The sequence below is a fragment of the Mya arenaria genome, chromosome 12 (assembly GCF_026914265.1).
Source record: "Mya arenaria isolate MELC-2E11 chromosome 12, ASM2691426v1".
NCBI classification, from domain to species: domain Eukaryota; kingdom Metazoa; phylum Mollusca; class Bivalvia; order Myida; family Myidae; genus Mya; species Mya arenaria.
The window spans coordinates 660,001-680,706 of NC_069133.1; the positions used below are offsets into that span (position 1 = coordinate 660,001).

A 20,706-nucleotide genomic window follows, 5' to 3' on the forward strand; every position below is an offset into this window, starting at 1 on the left:
CACGTATTACAACGTATCATAACGTGACAAAGCGTGGCATAACGCGTAACGAGGAACGAGGCAACAACATCGCATAGCGCAGCATAACGTATCATCAAAGGCAAAGGGTGCATCAATCGGCGGGGCGCGCTATATTCACGTTATTTTAAGTTTTTGCTAGGTTTTTGCTTCATTAAACTTCGATCCCGCCACTTTGTTGCCATGTTGTAGTACGTTGTTGGGAAACAGCAGCGAATTTTAAACATATTTGAAATAACAATTTCTAGAACAGTATAATTGGTCACGTTTTAGCCCTGTTCGTCTACGTTTGCTCTCGTTGTCAAGATTCAAAACATAGCTAAACGTGGCGGCCGGAACCTGTACATTTTGAATGGGGCAGAATGTTTCATTCCCATTACGTATTGTCGAGAGCCGATCTAATACAATGAGTCTGATTTTAATGCGATTGTCGGTCACTGTTAGCACTGTTAATATCGCGTATGAAGCTAAATGCGTAAAATATAAGCCATTTGCGTAACGTGTGAGCACTATTTGTAGCTTTTTACTTGACCAGCTATGCTACATGCGAAAAAAGGCTTAATTGTGGGACATAAACATATGATAGGTGTAAATGTTGAGTTCCTTATATCAGAATTTTAATATAACAGTATATAGTAAAAGAACCATAACCCCTAGATCTATCTGTCACCAATTGTTTCCCTTGATGAGAAAAAAAATATTTATGCTAAATATACGTATATCGGAGTAGAAATTAAAAAAAAAACATTGACCGGCGATAACCCAGGGGTATATTTCTTATTTAAAGTACAATCAATCTGGCTTTATTTGAAACCGGAATGGTGATAAGTCACATATGGATGTGTTAAGATAGGGCCATGACACTCCATGAATTTACAATTTCAATTCTTATGTGAAAAACTACAGAAACAAGCTCAAACGTTTCATAACGCAGAAGGGGAGTATCTCTCTTCCGCATCCATCGCAAGCAATTGATGTGTTTTGAGGCGGTGGGGAGGGTGTTCCGGAGAGGGCCCTGAAATATAATTGATAAAAATGTCAAGCACGATGGGTAGTTTTTCGTTGATCTTTACTTCAGATTAATTCCCTTGGAACTATCATATTAGTTATGCACTTTTGGCGCACGATGTCAAATTCGAAGCTCAAACTACATCGAAAACATTTTCATTTAATCTTTTGACCTATTTTGCTATCTAACTTATAACTGCAGAAATTTGATATTGACCTTGTGCATAGAATTTGCAGAAAACGTATCAATAATGTGCTTGGATTGCCTTGAAAAAACATTTTGATCTACTTTCATATTTGTGACAATTATGCATAAAAATGATTTGTAAAATAATTATTATTGTTTTTGAATGCATTGACAAACAATAAAGATTGATCTGGGTTTTTTCAAAGCTACAATTAAAATGAAAATTCCAACCGTGTTATATGGCAGTGCATTCTGTATCAAAGGCTGTAGTCTAAAAATATAGCTTGATGATGGTAAGCTCCGGTTCATATTTAGTTTATGTTCTGTTTTTTAAACATATGTGTGATGCGTTAGTGATTTATGGAAATACATTTATGAAAATGCATAAATCACAACTGGGTGCATTTACAGTTACAATTTCAATTAGGGTCAATTACAGTTTTAATCAAACGATGTATTGTGTGCTTTGACTTTTTATGCATAGTAAACTGAAACTATGTTGATGTTATTTAAAAGTGATTATGTGAAATAGAAAAAAAGAAAAACATTTACGAATCAAACCAATACAGATATTGCTCTTTTGACCTTAGACATGAAATATTCGGTCATTTTATTGCCTATTTAGGTCGAAATAAGGCAACACACTTTAAACTGCCATACCTTGGTTTGTATTGTAAATAGGATACCTAATCCCGTGACAGAAGTTTATCTCACATGCATTTAACACAACCTTTGATGATAGAATAGCCATTTGCATGTAGTCACTTCATTTAAAAAAAACTCGAATATGCTGATTGTTAGTCATTACGTGTTATTCAATTAGTAGTTAATTTTGAGTTTGGTACTACGTGTCCTTATATTCGTGCATTGGTACTGCAGCTATTTTTCGCTTTGATTTGATCGTTTGTTGAATGAAAAACAGTATATGGTCAAAAGAGTGGACGCGACAGCACATTTATACTATTTGGTCGCTTTTGAATGCCAATATATATTTTAATTTCATATCCTTCAAAACTAAATACAATTCAAGCATATTCTTTCATTCGAACATCAGTTCCGTGGTTCGGTTGTCAGCCGATATGAGAAACCCTAACCATATGCGGTTCGGTAGCTAGTGCGTAATTCGATCTTAAACGCAAAGCGGAAGCATATTCATAGCTAACAAACTTTTGGAGAGACGGATGTTTTCCTGCTTTTAAGCAGTAGAAATGTTTTTGAGACGAGCACATTGGCTAGTGCGTCGGCGGAGAAATGCTGTGGTATGGACCCTGATGATGGCAGTCGGGATATTTGTGTTTATAAACCGCCCCAAAAACCATTTCACTTCAGGTAGGAATCTTCATCTTGTTGTTTGGTTATTAAATATAACACATTCAATATTATTTTGCACACATATGTCTTCAGAATAGGTGCTTGTATTGTGTATTTTAGTAAATGTACTATTATAAGAAGTGAGTTTTGGATCCAAATGATTAAAATGGCAAGGCATGATTTCACCAAAGTAAATTGATAGGAATTACAGGTTGACAAAAAGCGCATCTTTCTGATAAACCAATGGTCGTTGATTCGAACTCCATACCGTGAGGGTGTCAATCGGAATAACTCGGCCATCTCCTCCATACGACGAACATTGCATTAGTAAAAGTAGTTTTAACTTGTATTTTGTAAGTACGAAGTTCAAATAGATTCCAAAAGAAGTGTACATATTGTTCCAGAAATAATTAAGACAACTTAAAGTTAAGTCCTTAAGCTAAACTGCTAAATTGAAATAACTACGCAGTGTAGATACATTCTAATAATTGAAACATTTAAATGTCCAAATACATTGCGAAATATACAAATTCGGAAGTAATTTTATATATAAGTGTTACATGTTTTTTTCTTTCTTCCTTTTTAATACAGTGAATCAAAGCATAGTTACCATCTCAGAGCATTAGCTATTTTCCATCTGTATAGGTTATGTATCTAAATGGTTTGTGATTTAAAAAAAATGTGCTTAACATGCTGAATCTACTTCGTCTATTGTATTTGTTAACATGTTCACCGCATTGTTCGTACTCCTACACCGGATTATATCGAATACATATAAGTAACGTTCATTCTACTAGGCTTGACCTGCCTTTGAATTGTTTGGTTTCTGAAAAAGACCCACCAGAAGTACAAACGACTTAAGATGATTAAACTTATTATCAATACTCATTTTACTACCATTACAGTAAAATAAAAGTAAGCCATAATCCGTCTTCTATTCATATATATCCTTTTTTGTTTTATCAGTATGCACAACCAATTACTAACGATCACAATACTCAATAACACGATAAAAGGACTTCCTTGCAATTCTACAGCATTATTTGCAAAGCGGATGATATCATCAGTATAAGTATAAGAACACGATAAACAAAGATTGAATGATAATGATAAAACTGGAATAAGGGTAGGAAGACTCTAGCAGAGCATTTTTTTACAATAATATATCATAATAAAGACTTATACATGCTCAACGGATACGATAATTGAAGGCATTCGTGTTTTGTACTCATGGTACGATGAATGTGTTACGCAGGCAAATATTCTGGTGTTTATACTCGCAAACACGTATCAGAATTCATTCAATGAATTCGATTAAATACCTCGTATATTGCTTGCAAATATTGGCACAGACAACCCTTTTCAGATATAAGAAATAAAAGCAATATTTTTTATCTATACACAAATCAGATGTTGTATTTTATCTTAAGTCCAGTCCAATAAGTTAGACATTACAATGCATTTAAATGGAAATAAAATGCTTGCCTCCACCTATCCTTTAAGTACAGTATGCAACCCTTTTTTAATAAAAAGTGAACTCGCATCTCTGTCGAAACACTTACCATATTATTTTATTGAACTGATCAATCAAAAGGATATACTTTCATCCATTCGGAACTCCTCGGCCATTTTATCGAAACCTCGGATGTATGCCGGTACATCTGTTGAAGTAGTTCGTAAAATTTTAATTATATCATTAGGTAAATGTAGTGTTTTAGAGTTGTATTTATTGATCTAAGTTTAAATTTATTGTCATTGAATTGTATTATAGCAAACATAATGAGGAATCCCAAGAGTTAAGTCACAAAGTTTAACTGCTAAATAAAATAACTACGCGATCTACTTGCAGCGGACTTAAACGTACCACTTTTTGAGTGTGTAAACCATCCAAATATGTCCGAGGTTGTTTTCGATAAAATGGCCGAGGAGTTCCGAATGACTTTCATCTACAAAACTAAACAATTTGGTAGTGTTTTTTTTTTTCGATCCGAATCACATGTTAATATTATCACATCAGCATTCAATAACTGTCAGACCGTAGCAGTTGATAAATGAAATACTACCACAAAACTGTCTTTCTATGATAACACAACAATGTCTATAATAATTAATCCGATTTCTGAGAAAATCGTGCAACAATCTTGAGCAGCATATAGGTGCTTGCTTATAGATTAAACAATTTATGATAATGGTATTATTTTCGGATGAATAATTTGACCTTTCACATATCTTTTTACTGTATGATGTCCCTTTCCCTGAAGGGTTGCGATCTCATCAGTTACAGATCCTGTTGTTTGCTGATTCCGGAGTATCTCATCAGCTACAGATCCTGTAAATTGTTGATTCTCGAGCATAACATCGGTCACATTTCCTGTTGTTTGCTGATTTATAAATATCGAATCAGATACAAGTTCTGTTGATTGTTGATAACATAGTATTTCATCACTTACAAAACCTGTTAGTTGCTGATTCACAAATATATCATTATCCCTAGCCATTGAAAATACCATTGGTGTATCAAATGCATAAATGCACTAATTGTATTCCAGATTCTTGTTATACTCTCCTGGTGTCGTTATGTGACTAGACAAACATATTTCCCTACTGCTAAGAGTTATCCAAAGTTATACCAATTGAACATATAACATCCTGATTTAGGCATCTTTTTTTACTCCAAGTATTAAGGATCCATTATCTTCGGTTCCTCATATCAAACATGGACCATGTTACAGAACATATACCGAGCATTCTTTTTGTGGATATTTATAATATACATCGATATTCTTCTATAATAAATAGTTTGTTATTGAGGCTACAGAGTAACCATCTTCAAGAGGTGTATAATACAGACGGTCCTGCGCAGGTTGTCTCGACATAGACTGACAGCAAATTGAAGATCCAGTGTTGGAAGAAATGTTTGCTCATGTATACTCAAAATATTCTTTGGAACTTTATTGTTCTTTAGTTGTAGTAGTAGTAGTAGTAGTAGTAGTAGAGAATCGTCAATACCATATTCATGCTACCGCTACATGAGGGTACTTTTCCAGATTGCGTTAAAGATTTGGAATCAATGTTTGAATTCATATCTGCTTTATATTCATATTCACATGTTTGGTATTGTTGTAAATATAATATCGTGAAGAGTAAAATCCATTCGTTTTACGAAATCCTTGAAAGGACACAAACTTCCATTTCATCTTACTGTGCTTATTGATATAACGGTTTGCTCTTCTGCAATAGGATAACTTTGCACTCCACCTTGCTCATTTTTTTCTGTACTTTGATTCAGTCAACTTGAACATGGTCTGTGGAGGCCACTTTTTTGTCTCAGTAGACTTTGCTGCACTAGCCTATAATAGAAATGCGTTTTTGAAGTTGTGCACACAAACTGGTTTAAACCACAAGTACATTTACATTTTACTGACCGTTCCAAGGCGGTATCTAACATTCTTTGATAAAGACACCTATATTTTTATATAGTATATATGTATATATATATATATATATATATAGTGTGTTCTTTGTGGAGTTTTGTGCTGTTGTTCCATGTTACTTGTTTGTGATTGTTTGTTTTTGTGTTCTATGTCCTTGGCGTTTACACTGTGGCATAAAACGGGGCTTATGTTTAAACTTTTGGCTACTGAGCTTGTTTCTGTAGTTTTTAATATAAATATTTATCTTACAAAAATAATTTGTTCATCAATAGGCTTCAGCTATCAGTAGTAAAATTGCTTAATAAGAATGAGATACTCCGGAATCATCTCTATCGCTGTTGCTGTGGTCTGCCGCTGTCTTCTCATGCGTTACAAGCACGTGATTAAAAATGCATCGTGTTTCTTTATAGGTTTACTAATACAATATGAAGTTTTTTATGAGCTAATTATGCAGCATGTCTACGTATTAAGAAAGTAGATGTCTTGGCAAACACGCATATCTGAGCAGAACGTTGGCTGGTTCATTTTAATTCTGCAAAAGCTGAGACACTTTTAGTCTCTGGAATGATAAACGGTCCATCAGATCCGACAGTTTTTATCTATAATACAAAGAATAATGACGTTACTTTACTTACATACTTAGGTATCACATTCCTGCTCCTGGCATGAATATATTCGTTCTACCTAGTTTACAAGTTATATACATCCAGACCAATCACACTTCAACTCCTGCTCTTTGGGTCAAAAGATTCATACGACCAAACGCATTCGAAAATGTTCAAATGAGGCCAAACAATTATCAAACTCAGCAACAAACTCCGACTCATAATTTGAACGGATTTGACTACAACCTACCTTTTGACATGTCATTTCTCCTTTTCAGAATAAATTGTACTCCTCTATTTACTTCCTTTTAAAAACCTCGTTACAAATTTATTGACTTTATTTACTTTATCCCATATACCATTACAGTTTCCAATACGAATTATTGTCATTTACACCATCACATATTGTAACTACATAACTAATTAATACACGAACTTTACACCTATAGGAAAGGCTGAATCGAAAACATTGTATAAACTTAAAAACAAATCTTAATTATGTCAATACATTTCGACCAACATTATGCCTTTTAATATAATTTAGCTTGCGTTTTCACATATAATGGATCGATTATGCTTAATGTTTATATTCTCCATTATGTATTGATTATCTAAACATACTGTTTAAACAAACAAAATATAATCAATGACCAGTAATTCAATGTGCGATTTTGGATAACTATCAAGCAAATACCCCTTTACGTATTTACGTATCAGAACATAGTTCGATACTAGCCACAATAATGCGCGTTAAAGCAACGATTTTAACATTTGGACTTTCATTACGTCTCCCTATGCGTAGTCGCAGAATCAAATGATCGTAAACAAACTGAAGCGGCTATTTCTATGGACAAGTCGGAGTACAGACCTTTTGAGAAAAATATTTATGTTTTAAGTTACAGTTGGACCATTTTGACAGGAAACTAAATAGAAGCATGTTTATGGTTTTTGTATGTGTGAAAATGATTTTCATCATTTTGTTCTATATTAATGGAAAATACATTTTGAAATTAACACGAATATTTTAACCTTTTTTGGTATATGTAACCTCACAATTTTAAAAAATTATCTTGACTTAAACAATCTAACTACTTTACCTAATCTAAATTGTTTTGAAAGACATATAATAAATGTTTTATTTATCTCTTTTGTTTATATAAGAGAGCTCAAAAAAACGTTTGTATGCCAATAGAAGACTAAAGCCGATGTCCTGTCGTCATTGACTATAGCATTGTACTGTTCCCTTGTTCCAGAGCTGGTCCCTAGGTCAGAAGAAAAGATGATATCTCAAGAGCTCGTACTAACAACACATGCAAAGAAAAGCTATACAATAAAGGATACAAAGGTAGTAGGAGCAAAATGTTAACTCCATTGTTAAAGATCCTAAACCACTCTTAAACCACATGACCAAATGTTTTCTTATGTTTTAACTTTCGGCTACTGAGCTTGTTTCTATTTTTTTTTAATATGAATATTAAATTCGAATGGTTAATACTTAAACAAACAATGCTTAATCAAAATTCATTAATTTGAAGAGGACACTTATTATTTTAGCTATCATTATATAAGTATTGCAAACAACAAACCCATTGTCACTATCACTTATGGGTTTTCTCAAATCATTTGAAAAGAGCTCTAATAATACAGATAAAAATAGTGATAAGGTGACATTTCCAATTGAATTAGACAAGTATTAAATTGATTTTGAAATCAATGTAGCTCTAACTCAATTTAAGAGCTCTTCAATGCAACCGATCTCGAATGATCTCAATTGAAATGTAATGTTCTCCAAATGATTTCGGGATATACCTGCTCTAATTCGATTGGAAATCTCTTGAATTGAATCGAAGAGGTGTATAACTATTTGTAGAGCTCTTAAAATATTTGAGTTCTTATTTATTTATCGTTCCATAAAGGTCGGCTAAGTCCTGTTCTTTATGACTGAAACCATTAATGTTTGGTATGTTACACCATTGAGGATGTTTCAAAAAGGCCTTTGAGAATGTTAATGGCTCTGACCAGGGGCTTATTTTGTTTATTGTGTTATATGTTTAGCTTAGTCTTTGATTGTTTAAATAAAGAATCTGTCAGCGGAAGATGGGTTTTCGAGAGCCAAGTTTTTACAAAGCGCATGTGAGAACAGCATACATAGATCGGGGAATAAAGGGATCCGAGTGAGTTTCGACCCGCATGCTAACGCCGTGTACTGTCCACTGTGTAAGATTGCTTCCACCTTCTGGGAAAGGATTTTCCGTATGATGGCGCTTAACAACAAAGGTACACGAAATAGTACGGTATTGACCGCTTTTGATGTGCCTATATCAGATATAAGTCGTTCCAATGATTATTTGGACCTTAAAAACTGGACTGTTGGTAGTAAAGACGCAACAAAAAGTTTTCGATTTATGTTTGTTAGGAACCCGTTTGATATGCTGTTTTCCCTTTACGTTGATAAACTTGTTGGACCTAATCCGTATTTCAGTAGGTTTTCACAAGCTAACAAAAAACAATGTGGATATGCGAATATTTCGTTCCGACAACTGCTTGAACATGTGATTATCACGGATAAGAAGGAGAAACCTCTTGACTGTCATGTTGCGAAGTGGGATGCTTGTTTACCATGTGAAGTTAACTACACATATATAGGCAAAATGGAAACGTTTAAAGATGACACCTCAGTTATATTGTCGGCTCTTGGACAGCTCAAGAGTCTAGATGCAATGAAAGCCAAATTCACTGACCTCCACGCCCATGACGCTATTCAAGATTCGGTATCTGGACCTTTCGAATGGCGTAAGGACATTGTTAAGTGCATGTCATGGCCAGATGCCCTGCGTAGGGTCTGGCGGAAGTTGCAGATTCGAGGAGTTATAGGGACTACAGGATTTTCGCTCTCCGAATTAGAGGCAGAGTCTATCAATAGGACTGATTACATAAAAGTTCTTAAGAAAGTTAGGGAGAAAAGTACAGCAAGCGAAAGACGTATGATTAAGCAGTTATCTTTCATTGAAGCATACAGGAATATTCCTGCGGAAATATTAGACAGTATTAAACAAGTGTATAGACATGAATTTAATTTATTCAATTTTAGCGATGATACTGAAATATTTCGCCAATTGGATCAATACAAAGCAATAGGTTTCTTTAATTACTCCAACATCGATAGTAATATTAGGTTTTAAACTTTGGATTAGGTTTAATTATATTCCCACTGAAAAACAACAAGGAATAATAGTATGGTACTTTGATTGGCAATTATAAAACAGAACATGGTTTAGATCTATCAGAAACATCCAACATACTCCGCTTGATCAGCGCCAAACAGTTCTGCAACACTCTGAGTAAAGTAAGTCTTGCTAGATGTACCATGCATTTATTAATGGATGGAATATAAAGATAATTGATAAACTGCATTTAGACTTTGTATTACCATACAGTTTTATGTATTTTTATATTGAGGACATTAAAATGATAATTGTTCCATCCGAAGCACATGAGGGAACGCAATTAATGAACTTATTTTATAGATAACGTCGCAACCATATGCTTATTATATAGTGTCATTAAATAGTTGTAATATGTACATATCGATATGACATTTTTTGTGGTCATTTATTATCATTAAAGGCCGCGCAAGTTGTGAAAATTATAACTTGTCCTTATTCCCTAAAATCAATTTTGCTCTTAAACCGATTTTTTTTGTTCAACACATTGCATTTATATGTATAGACCATAGTGTAGTAAAGGTGCAGTATGGAATAAATGTCAGGTGACATTAAATCTAAAATATTAAATAGATGTTTATATTATCCCGCAATATCGGCATAGAATCACGTAGTTCCTAGGCACTTTGGCTGCTCCTTTAGTTTTGTAATTTTTACACTTCTTGTATTAGCCATTAGGGTTTCTGCTAAGCTGATTATTTGCATACTTGGATATTTGTTTTGAGAGTAATCAATTCTAACATGGGTATTTCTGTTTGTGTGTTAAGGTTATTTAAACAATATTTATTGTCTGATATATTATGCTTCAATTAAGGTTTTTTGTTGACACTTTCGGCTAATGAGCATGGTCCTGTAGTTTTTCATATACATATACTGTAAAACAGGTCTGCAAGTAAATTACCATAGTAAGCACACATTTGTTTACCTATTGTTTGAAGATAAAACTCCTGTCAACATTTGAATGAATTAAGCATCAAAATTACAAACAATTGGAATACAAACAAAGCACTCCAGAAACGTCAGATCCGGTCCAGTTAATATGTTTGTAAAATGGAGCATAGTCAAAACTGCTTTTGTATCATTTACTGCTAAGAATGTCGTCTTTTTGTGCAATGTTGTTTTTCAATTAGAAATATTAATTGCTTCATAAGCAAATGTAAAGTAATAGATCTATATTATATTTTCCTGTTGTTTTGCTCTTTTTAGTTCAATACATCTTCAAAAGCATCAGTCATTGCAATTCTTCAGGTATAAAACATCATATTATAGGAGTTTCGGTGTTTAGGACTATGATTGTATTGTATAGTTTCCTCAGTAAAACTTTTTTCTTATGATTTAAAATCTTAAATGATGATATGACCAACATTATTGTAGCAGTATTGAGAGCTGAGACAGTCGCAGGATGGGGTGTATTTACAGATGTGTCGTTACCTGAAACGACTTTATTTATAATATTGAAATGAGAATTAGCATTTTATCTCTATAACATATAAGATGTATTCTTTTAACTAGACCCTAAAAAGTTGTTGTATACAATTGCAGTCGAAATATATCTCAAAACACGAGTATAATAAGTGGTTAACGGGGAAAATAAAAACAAGATTGTAGAACGAAGTATGTAGAAAATCCCCCAGAAAAAAACGGAAAATGTCACGAAATCAAATATGTACCGTATCTAGGTGAATATCAAAGATAACACATGTGCAATTAGAAGTATAGTATGGTAAGAATGAAACTAATTTGGACCCAAATCTCCATTTAAGTTTCAAGATACGTTTGCGTTACTCCTGCGTTATTTATGAGCAACTCTTTCATATCTACAGACCTGCGACATAACTACGATTCGTTTCATAATATATAAAAAAAAAAACGTAATAATAACAATAATAAAGCAAATGTCTATATTGTTTTCAAAATTATTTTTAATAAAGGTATTTCAAGAGGTTTCAAAGCATAGTTTTGCAAAGCATCTTCTTTGCTTGGAAGTTCTAACGAGATGGTTGATGTGGTTGCGTATTTCGCCAGTTGTGGACTTAACGCATGTGTTTTGCTTTTATGTTTGCTGTCAATTGCAATGTTATGGTGAAACCTTTTGTTGGTGCTGATTGCAAAAAGTGACAACCTTTACGGGTATAGATATATAATTAACATTTGTCAGTTGAGAAGTAAACTATTCACCGTAAGAAATTGATACTTGTGTAAACGAGATTTTACATACGATGTATGCAAAAATAACCAAAGAAAAATATATTTAACGCATGGATTTATTTCAATTTAACGACATATGAAAACACACTCAATCTAAAAAGGAAATGGACCTGGTACTGCAATTCAATAATCTAGTCAATGGTGTGTGCACAATAATTACGTGCGGTTGTTCAGAGCTCTCTTTAAAATGCAAACCGATTATGTACTCAAGATCGGGGGAAACGGCAACGGCAGCACTAGGAACAGCAACAAGACGAGGCAACGATTAGCTCAAACACAAGCTCAAACAGCGGCGTTGGTAGTCGTAACAGAGACGGCAGTGGCAACACTGCCAAAGAGGGTTATTAGAATAATTCGTGTTCCAATTTGAACGATAGTAGTAGTAATGTCAATGGTTGATTAAAATATAAAAGCCATTGCTGGTCGTCATATGCAGAGGAAATCACATTTAAGTCGAAAAATGCCACGCAATTAAATATGTTTTCGTATGTACATTAATATCAAAATTGACATGTGTGTAGTAGGTTAAATGGTCCGAAACATTGTGTAAAACAACAACATGCGATGATATAATAACAAATATTCTTATAAAAGGTTGAACAAATCACGAACTAGTCGGAAAATGTCACATAATTATATTTTTTTTGTATAACAGTTACTATCATGCTTTTCGATGAAATATGGAGTTTTATCAGTGAAATAACAACAGTGAAATTTGATATTTTCACTGTAAAATAAGGAGTGAAAATATTAACTTTTAGAACTACTTTTAAAATCCATTGTAGTAACTTCCCCATGATCAAAACAGAACAATTCAGTTTTGAAACAGAAACTGTTTTGATTAACTTTTTCTTGATCTTTCATACCAAACAAATTACAGACGAAAACAATTGTTCGAATATAAATAGAATGTTATATCATCGTTCAAATGTACTTTTAACTGTTTGTCGTTGTAATATAATGTTATTAATTATGTGATTTCATATTGGCCTAGTTATTTGTCCGAGGTTAGCTGTATTTGCCTGAGCCCGAAAGGGTGAAGGCAAATACACCCGACTGAGGACAAATAACTGGGCCAATATGAAATCACCTTATTAATAAGTATTTTATTAATTAACTATTGCCATTTTGGTTAAAAACATTCTTATAACTTACCTTTAATTCACAGTGAAGCCGTATTTATCCCTCATTCATTGTCTGCTTTTTTAGACTTGACTTTGCTGATTTTGACATGCATCCTTAGATTGACATTGCACATACTTATGAATAAAGCACTGTACATTGTAAGAAAGCATGTCTTTTTGTCTTAAATTCGTAAATCACTTGCCAAAACGTCAAATGTTTCACCTTTGTCGTCCATTTTGTCGGTGTACAAAATCGTAATAGTCGTAAAATCTACAAACGGGTTAAATACAACTGTAATATCAAACCGTACAAGGTGGTTCAATCATTCAATAGGTTCAAATATTCCAAATAGTTTATACGAAGCACAAATTTTTCAAAACAGTCGGAAAACGAAAAACAAAATGGCTACATTTAAAAATAATTTCCGGCATATTTCTCATATTAGGCGAGTTTCGACAGCCATTATAAATGGCCCATTTCTCAAATCCTATATAAGGCGAGTTTTTTAGCCAATCAAAACGGAGGAAACTCATATTAGACGAGTTTTGTTGATATTGGCCGAGTTTGGTCGATATTTAGCGAGTTCTGGCATATATTGTCTTCAATTGTCTGGTATTGGTACCGCAATTGTCTCTGTATATCGCCAAATACGTAATAGTTGATTAATATTACGTAATACGAACTTCCCGAAACATTTACACAAAAAATTACAGATTTACTGATTTTTTTACCCCATCCACTCCTCAAAATCTGTCAACAGATCGGCGTGATTCTCATCATTAACTGGAAATCGATCTGTCTTCAAGCAAAACAGACTGGTCTCTGATATTAAGATGACTGAATATCCATGTATCTTAAACTTAGAAAGATGTTTTATATCCAATGAGTATCCGCAATTGTTTTGCCAACACATTCGACCTTGCAAATTTTCATTCAATAAATGGCGGCGTAGTTATTTGGTTTTGTATTCATACCACGCTTAAAATAAAAGTGTTTTCGTTATTTTTAGGAACATGGATATACTTTTAAAACTTCATTGATAACTGTTCATATAATCGTTGCACTGAAAAACGAGCGAATAATAAACTATAAAATAGAATATTAGAGAACTCTTTCTCAGCAAACCAGAAATAGAAACTTGACAGCGATAATTTTGCATGAGGGGCGCCCCACGGGTAGCGGCAAAAATAATACCCTTTTCATAAAACGGGTAATTCAGAAAATAATTTAAAATTATATGCAATTCGGAAAATAAGCATAAAAGAAACAGAAAATTTCTTTATTTTAGGGTAAGATCGTATTTTTTCCACTCGTGAAATCACGAAATAGTAGGAAAACGTCACACAATTTGATTATTTTCGTATCTCCTTAAAGACAATATAGACACGTTTTTAGTTGAAAAGATGGTCCCTGAATATGCATACACATTAACCTTTATCATAACCCTAACTCAGCACACAATGATTATATTTTGAAACTAGTCCAGACTTAATTCTCTTACGTCTATAGCATAAATTATATAAAAAAAAAATCTAGTTCGAATTAAACAAAACGCGAATATATCTGAACTGTAAAAACAAACGTGACAAAATTAAGTTTTATAGCTTTATCTAGTGTTAAAATCAAACATATGAGTTTAAAGATGAAATCGATGATGAAACATTAAACATCTTTATGGCCCATACCCAAACCCTAGCCTGAAAGTACAACCAAGGAAGATGTATTGAAATAAGTAACCTTCATTAAATTCTACACTGTTGGATCAAAATACAAAAACACAATGATTCCAATTATCATCCACAATTAGACTTAATAAAGAAAACTAAACTGCAGTTATAAATAATTATTGATAAATATTCTATGTGATAAAGCTTAATTAGTACCAGTACAATCAAATTAATGCTTAGTTCATTTCATCTCCCGGAAATTTCGCGTTTCCAATAGTTTTCACTGTATAACCCTTACATTTGAATTAATTCCCAAATACTTAAAACATTTGTAGCAAAATAAACTACTACTTTTATGTTATTGTAATAGTGACAATATTTAGAAATGCAATCTGATGAAATTAAATACCATTGTGGTATGATATGTTTGTATTGGTGTTTTTTCAATATCAATATATCTTTACACAAATTTATGAAATATAAAAACAAACTAAAAAAGTCCATACATATATGATACACTCGTAATATATTGCAGAAAATGTTTTAAATAAAGATGGTGAAAAACAAACATCATTTTTTATAATAATGTGACTACGGTAACAATTTCCACGTATTTAAACCCTTCCGTAGATAGTGAGTGTATGCCATATAGTGTCAGATCACCAAAGGGTTAACAATTAAAGATATTAAATAAATATGGAGAAGAACATTATAAGATTTATTTATCTTTCGTTCTCATCCGTTTCATAACATTTGTACTTGTATTTGATTTACATTGTATTTGACATGTATTGATGAATAAAATATGTTTAAACTAATTAAAGATATTAAATACTTATTATCATTATTAAAACAGAACACAACAGAACAGACCAGATTGTTCATTGTAACTTGAACATATACAGCTTATCGCTGTTATTTTCGTTCTGACCCAGAAACGATCAAAATGAAATATTGCGATATTACAAAGACGTAATTAAAGTTATACGTTCAGCGGTAATTAGAAAAATACGTGAGCATGAATAAAGTTTAAATTTTATGATATACTAGTTCATATCATATTCATTTGATGTTCCATTTCAATTTTTTATAAAGAAAACTCGCATTTGTTGATATTTTGGATATCAAAGATATCAACTTTCGAATTACCCGCCACAGTTCGTAGCCGTTCGTAGCCAGCTTCGGAATCGATCATTTGCATAATACATGAATGAAGCGCCCGTATGTAAACAACCGATACTGGCGATAGCGACTTTCATTCAGCTACCAACATGATCAAAAGAAATGTTTCTACCAGTTACTCTTGAGGTTAGAGCGTTATTTTATTTTACTTCTAACCGACTTTTTAATGAGGTAATGAACGAACTTGCATTTTATTGTTTATATTTTCTAAATTCTACCATAAATCAAAAGGCATGTCTACAGTAACTGAAGTGGGTGGGGTAAAATTAAGTTAATATTCAATCGCGCCTAATTTATCATAGATATCGTACAGTATTATGTTTGGAGCAACGCATACTTGTAAGTAAACGTGCATTTGATTTCTGGACCATTAATTCATGATTGATTGACTTATTTCTATTGTCAAAAAGATGAAACTAAAAGTAAATCACGTAGTGATCTGCATAGGTGTCAGGTAGATAATTTACTGTACAGTATAGATAAAATTCTTATTTTTGTATTTTCAGTCAACTCCAAGCATTCCCTTATCCCAAATTGATATTAAAAGTGAATGTTGATGAGCCTGATCCGTCGATTCAAATACCATAACACAGCCAACCAAAAAAAACAACAGCGTAAGTTTATAACACGTACATCATCTTAGAAATCCATTTTAAATGTGTATTCAAATGTACTTGAATGATGCAGAGAATTAAGAATCCAAAACTAGATCACTCTATTATTTGACACTTCACATAAGTGAAACCACAAGTTGATCAAGTAATAATTAATATGTTATGGGGGGGGGGAGACACAATTATGTTTGGAGGGTACTCCTTTCCATATTTTTTTTTATATTGTATATTTTAAAGCTGAATTCTCACTAATTGACCGTTTTGACTTCTTATATATCATTTGTCTTTAATTGCCATTATACTTCCCAAATGTTCTTCAAGTTTCCAAAACATGTCAGTATTTGCAATTGAAATGTGAACTTGTAAGAATTATGCAACAGTCAATTGTAACTACGCCCCCACTCCCCCCAGGTCCGGCGAAATGGGCCGTGTTTTACCTCCAATGTGAACCTGGGTGAATGCGGTGGTTTTGTCTAGTGCTTAAATAGCGGGGAATGAGCCTTACCTTTGATCCCGTGGGTGCAGTTGCATTTGGTGGGGATTTTACCAGCAGTGCAGGAATATTTTCTGGACCTAAAGTCAAAGTCCCTGCTTCCCGCACCGGTGGGGGGGGGGGGGGCATGGTTACAAGTGACTGGTTTGTTGTTTTGGAATAAATGTAAACAAGTTGATCAATAATGAGAGTCAGCTTCAGGGCTTTATCTATAGTACCCACAGCTCCGACTATTAGACCCATTCCCAAAGCAAAATATACAATATGTTTTCCCAATCTTCAGAAAAAAATCCTAGTCAAACAAAGGCAAAAAAACAAACTTTTTATGGAAGTCTTTTTACCTGCACTGGCTCATTCAGCATCCTAATTAACTATGTGTTATGTAATCTAAAGTTTTTGAAATATTTGAAATCAGAAATTATTGATTTTCATCACATTCAGAGATCTATCAGTATAAAATATTTTGTGTCATGATTTATTGCTAAAGATATTTATACCCCAAGTATTGATATTTCAGGCATTTAAGGTCTTTTGAACGGGAAATAAACTTATTTATAAAAAAATTCTCTATTCGCAGGAGACTGAAAATCTTGTTTTTTTAACTGTAAAATTTCCCTATTTAGGAATATTCGCGACTCAAAATTCCCAAACTATCTAGTGCCTTTTGCCAAACAAAGCGCTGCGCTATTTTAAAGGTAACATTTTACTTGTAATATTATTTATTATCTTTAGAAACAAGTGAGCAAGCTGACAAAGCTGCAACTTCAGGGAGCAATTATAAGGGTCATCAAGATGGAGCCAGGTTTCATGATGCTCGTTTTAGAGGTGCTGGACCAGAGTCTGAGGAAGGGAGTAGAACTCCAAGCTGGTTTGAGTGTGCTTCAACTGCCGGGACATTTCAATGCAGAGTTAAAAAGTTTGTTGTCGCCGGGAGGCCCATCTTTCTCAAACTGCTGTAAGAACCTTATAGAAACTAAAATTCAGTATAGATCAAAGACATGAGTGTACCTAAATGTTAAATGAAGTTGATATTTATGAACAATTTTATAACATTTCATGTGAATTTAAAAGCTGGTTTTACATTATTTAATACTGCTAATGAGTTCTTGAAAATTTGTACTGAAAAATGGATACTTGACAACTCATTTGCATGTTTGTACTTCATAGGAAGTTTAGTGTTGTATTTTTCTAAAAAATATGGTTTTAAACATCTTAATATGCATGTAGTCACACACAGGCAGACCAAGTTGAATTGTTGGCATGTATGAAATATGGGCATTATTATGGGTGTTATTTTATAAACATTTAAAAGCTATTTTATATGCTGGCAAAGTTTGTATCTACTAAGTTATTAAAAGCACTCCTGTTTAGGTGAGTGCTGAGAACTTTCTTGAACATTCGTACTGAAGTAAGTATGACTTAAGGTAGCACATCCCTGGATATTTCTTATTTTTAATCTTAGCCTAAGTATATGTGATTAAAGCTTCTGGCTTTTGGTTTAACCTTTCCTCTTTCAGGACTCTGACCTCCTTGTTTTGAATGAGGGGGTTCTAACCCTTGCCCATTTGATGAGGCAGGATTTCTTGTGTTCATTGATGAGGAGGACCAGGTGCAACCCAACCGCTACTAGGCGACTTATATTGTGTTCTGACACAGAGTTTTATTTTTGGGCTGGTGACAAGAGGGCTATTCCCTTATGTTGTGTGGAGAGTCCATGAAACCTTCCCGATTCCCTAAGAACAATACACTGGCCTTGTGCAAAGGAGGGTTCAGTAGATGAACACAATTTTTGCAGACGGATCGTATCTGTTCTCTTGATTTTCTTAAATATTAAAATATGATATAAACAATATCAGGTCATTTTTGTATACTTTTGTGAATGACTTGTTATTTTATAAATACTGATTTGTACTGTCTTTGGTTGCTAAACTGTCATTAAGTAATTATCTCGTTTCAATTTGAAAGCCAAAAAACCTGCATGTTATGTATACTCATGTTATTGTTTATATTTATACCCCCTCCGAGGAAGAGGGGTATATTGCATTGCACATGTTGGTCGGACGATTCGCAGCTTTGTTGGTAGACCAAAGCTTGTCTAAGTGATAACTCAACAACTGAATGATAGATGGTTATCAAACTTGACATGAATGTTGGGCCTGACCAGTAGATAACCCCTATTGATTTAAGGGGTCATCAGGTCCAAGTTTAAGATCACAGTGACCTTTAATGGTATAAATTTGTTAAAGTTTGTCCGAGAAATAACTCAAAAATACCTGAACGTACGGTATGGTTATCAAATTTGACATGGAGGCTGGGCCTGATTAGTAGATGACCCCTATTGATTTTAGGAGTCATTGGGCCAATGGTAACAGTCACAGTGACCTTTAAGTTGAAAAGGTTAACAAAGATTCTCTGAGTGATATCACAACAATGTCTGGCCCTATGATCATCAAACTTGACATTGAGGCTGGGTATGACCATAACTGATTTAAGGAGTCATTGGCCCTAAGTGACGAAAGTGCGTAAAGAATGAACGAGTGATAAATCAACAATGCCTGCACCCATGGCTTTCAAACATGATAAGGGAATTTGGCTTTACCAGTAGATGGTTCATTTTGATTTCAGGGGTAATCAGGTCAAAGGTAAAGGTTACAGTGACCTTGAAAGCATATTCGTGTGATTTCTTGACAATGCCTGCACCCATGGTTCTCAAACTTGCCATCTAGGTTGGGGGTGACCAGTTGATGATCTTATAGATCTTGAAGTCAGAGGTCAACCTATATGCATGATTAAGTATTTTGTCATATTTACTTATTTCCTGCTGCTGAAAGGATATATATTTTTATCTGCAAATATCAGTCATCATCTGAACATGATTTAGAACTTTACATACTATCCTCACCCTTTGAACGGTCATAATCTTAAAACTGCCGCAAAGGCATCTAATGTCAATGACAAGTCAGCTGTCATTTCAGTCTTTGCATATTTAATTCAGTTTGCAGAATAAGCCTGACAACTTGGCTCTCCTCAAGGGGAGGGGGTTCATATGTTTGACAAACATCTCTTGTTTTTCTGTTCAAAAGCGCTTTCAAATGACACTCAAGCAATATGTCTGTTTGAATCCAAATTTCACATTTTATCTTTAAAATGTGTCATACCTTTCTCAACCTTGTTTAGAAATAATGAAATGGACCTAAAGCAGGCTCAATTTTGATACAGCCCATTTCTTAAGTAGAACAAAGATTAATGCAATAAACCACTTTCCCACAAAGAAGTAAATAACCGAAATAAAACCATGAAGATCCCACAGTCTGTTGACTTCTTCTTGATTTAAAAACTCAAATCTTATATATCCAATAATTTGTGTAAGCAAAATAGTAAAAAAAGAGCTGCCTCTGTATGCACCCGAAGAGTTGTTCGGAATGGTCAGTATGTATGATTTGCTGGTATGTGACAATTGCTCCTTAAGTGCTTATTATATTTTAAAAGTTAATATAAACAGATGAATTCTTGACAATGCTTGTCAATTTGCTAGCTACAAAATACCCAACCACAACACTGTTCTGAAATGGTCTTAAAAACGTTTGTTTAGGTTAACATCCCCAAAATTATAAGGCAGGTAAGGTAGAG

At 33.6% G+C, this 20,706-nt stretch overlaps 2 protein-coding genes across 3 annotated transcripts; both read left to right on the plus strand.

Moving 5' to 3' along the window:
* The first annotated feature begins 2,341 nt into the window (after window positions 1-2,341).
* Window positions 2,342-10,970, plus strand: LOC128211126 (carbohydrate sulfotransferase 9-like). 2 transcript variants are annotated; one of them, XM_052915551.1, is made up of 4 exons: window positions 2,342-2,542; window positions 7,817-7,908; window positions 8,645-8,840; window positions 9,046-10,970. In XM_052915551.1, the coding sequence occupies exons 1-4, from the start codon at window positions 2,422-2,424 to the stop codon at window positions 9,117-9,119; spliced, it is 483 nt and encodes a 160-aa protein (XP_052771511.1). In that variant the 5' UTR covers window positions 2,342-2,421; the 3' UTR covers window positions 9,120-10,970. The 2 variants fall into 2 exon arrangements, with proteins under 2 accessions (XP_052771511.1, XP_052771510.1); XM_052915550.1 differs by having other exon boundaries at window positions 8,645-10,970.
* A 4,979-nt stretch (window positions 10,971-15,949) lies between these two features.
* LOC128210960 (uncharacterized) lies at window positions 15,950-18,615 on the plus strand. Its single transcript, XM_052915312.1, has 4 exons — window positions 15,950-16,095; window positions 16,476-16,583; window positions 17,809-18,031; window positions 18,594-18,615. Exons 2-4 carry the CDS (start codon window positions 16,520-16,522, stop codon window positions 18,613-18,615), a joined length of 309 nt encoding a protein of 102 aa, XP_052771272.1. The 5' UTR covers window positions 15,950-16,095; window positions 16,476-16,519.
* The last annotated feature ends 2,091 nt before the right edge of the window (window positions 18,616-20,706 follow it).

Coding starts and splice junctions, on each gene's coding strand:
- LOC128211126 (XM_052915550.1), top strand. CDS start 2,422: ATGTTTTTGAGACGAGCACATTGGCTAGTGCGTCGGCGGAGAAATGCT. Junction 2,543..7,816: donor CAAAAACCATTTCACTTCAG/GTAGGAATCTTC, acceptor CCCTTGTTCCAG/AGCTGGTCCCTAGGTCAGAA. Junction 7,909..8,644: donor ATACAATAAAGGATACAAAG/GTAGTAGGAGCA, acceptor GTTTAAATAAAG/AATCTGTCAGCGGAAGATGG.
- LOC128210960 (XM_052915312.1), top strand. CDS start 16,520: ATGTTGATGAGCCTGATCCGTCGATTCAAATACCATAACACAGCCAAC. Junction 16,584..17,808: donor CAACCAAAAAAAACAACAGC/GTAAGTTTATAA, acceptor TATTATCTTTAG/AAACAAGTGAGCAAGCTGAC. Junction 18,032..18,593: donor CCCATCTTTCTCAAACTGCT/GTAAGAACCTTA, acceptor TTCCTCTTTCAG/GACTCTGACCTCCTTGTTTT.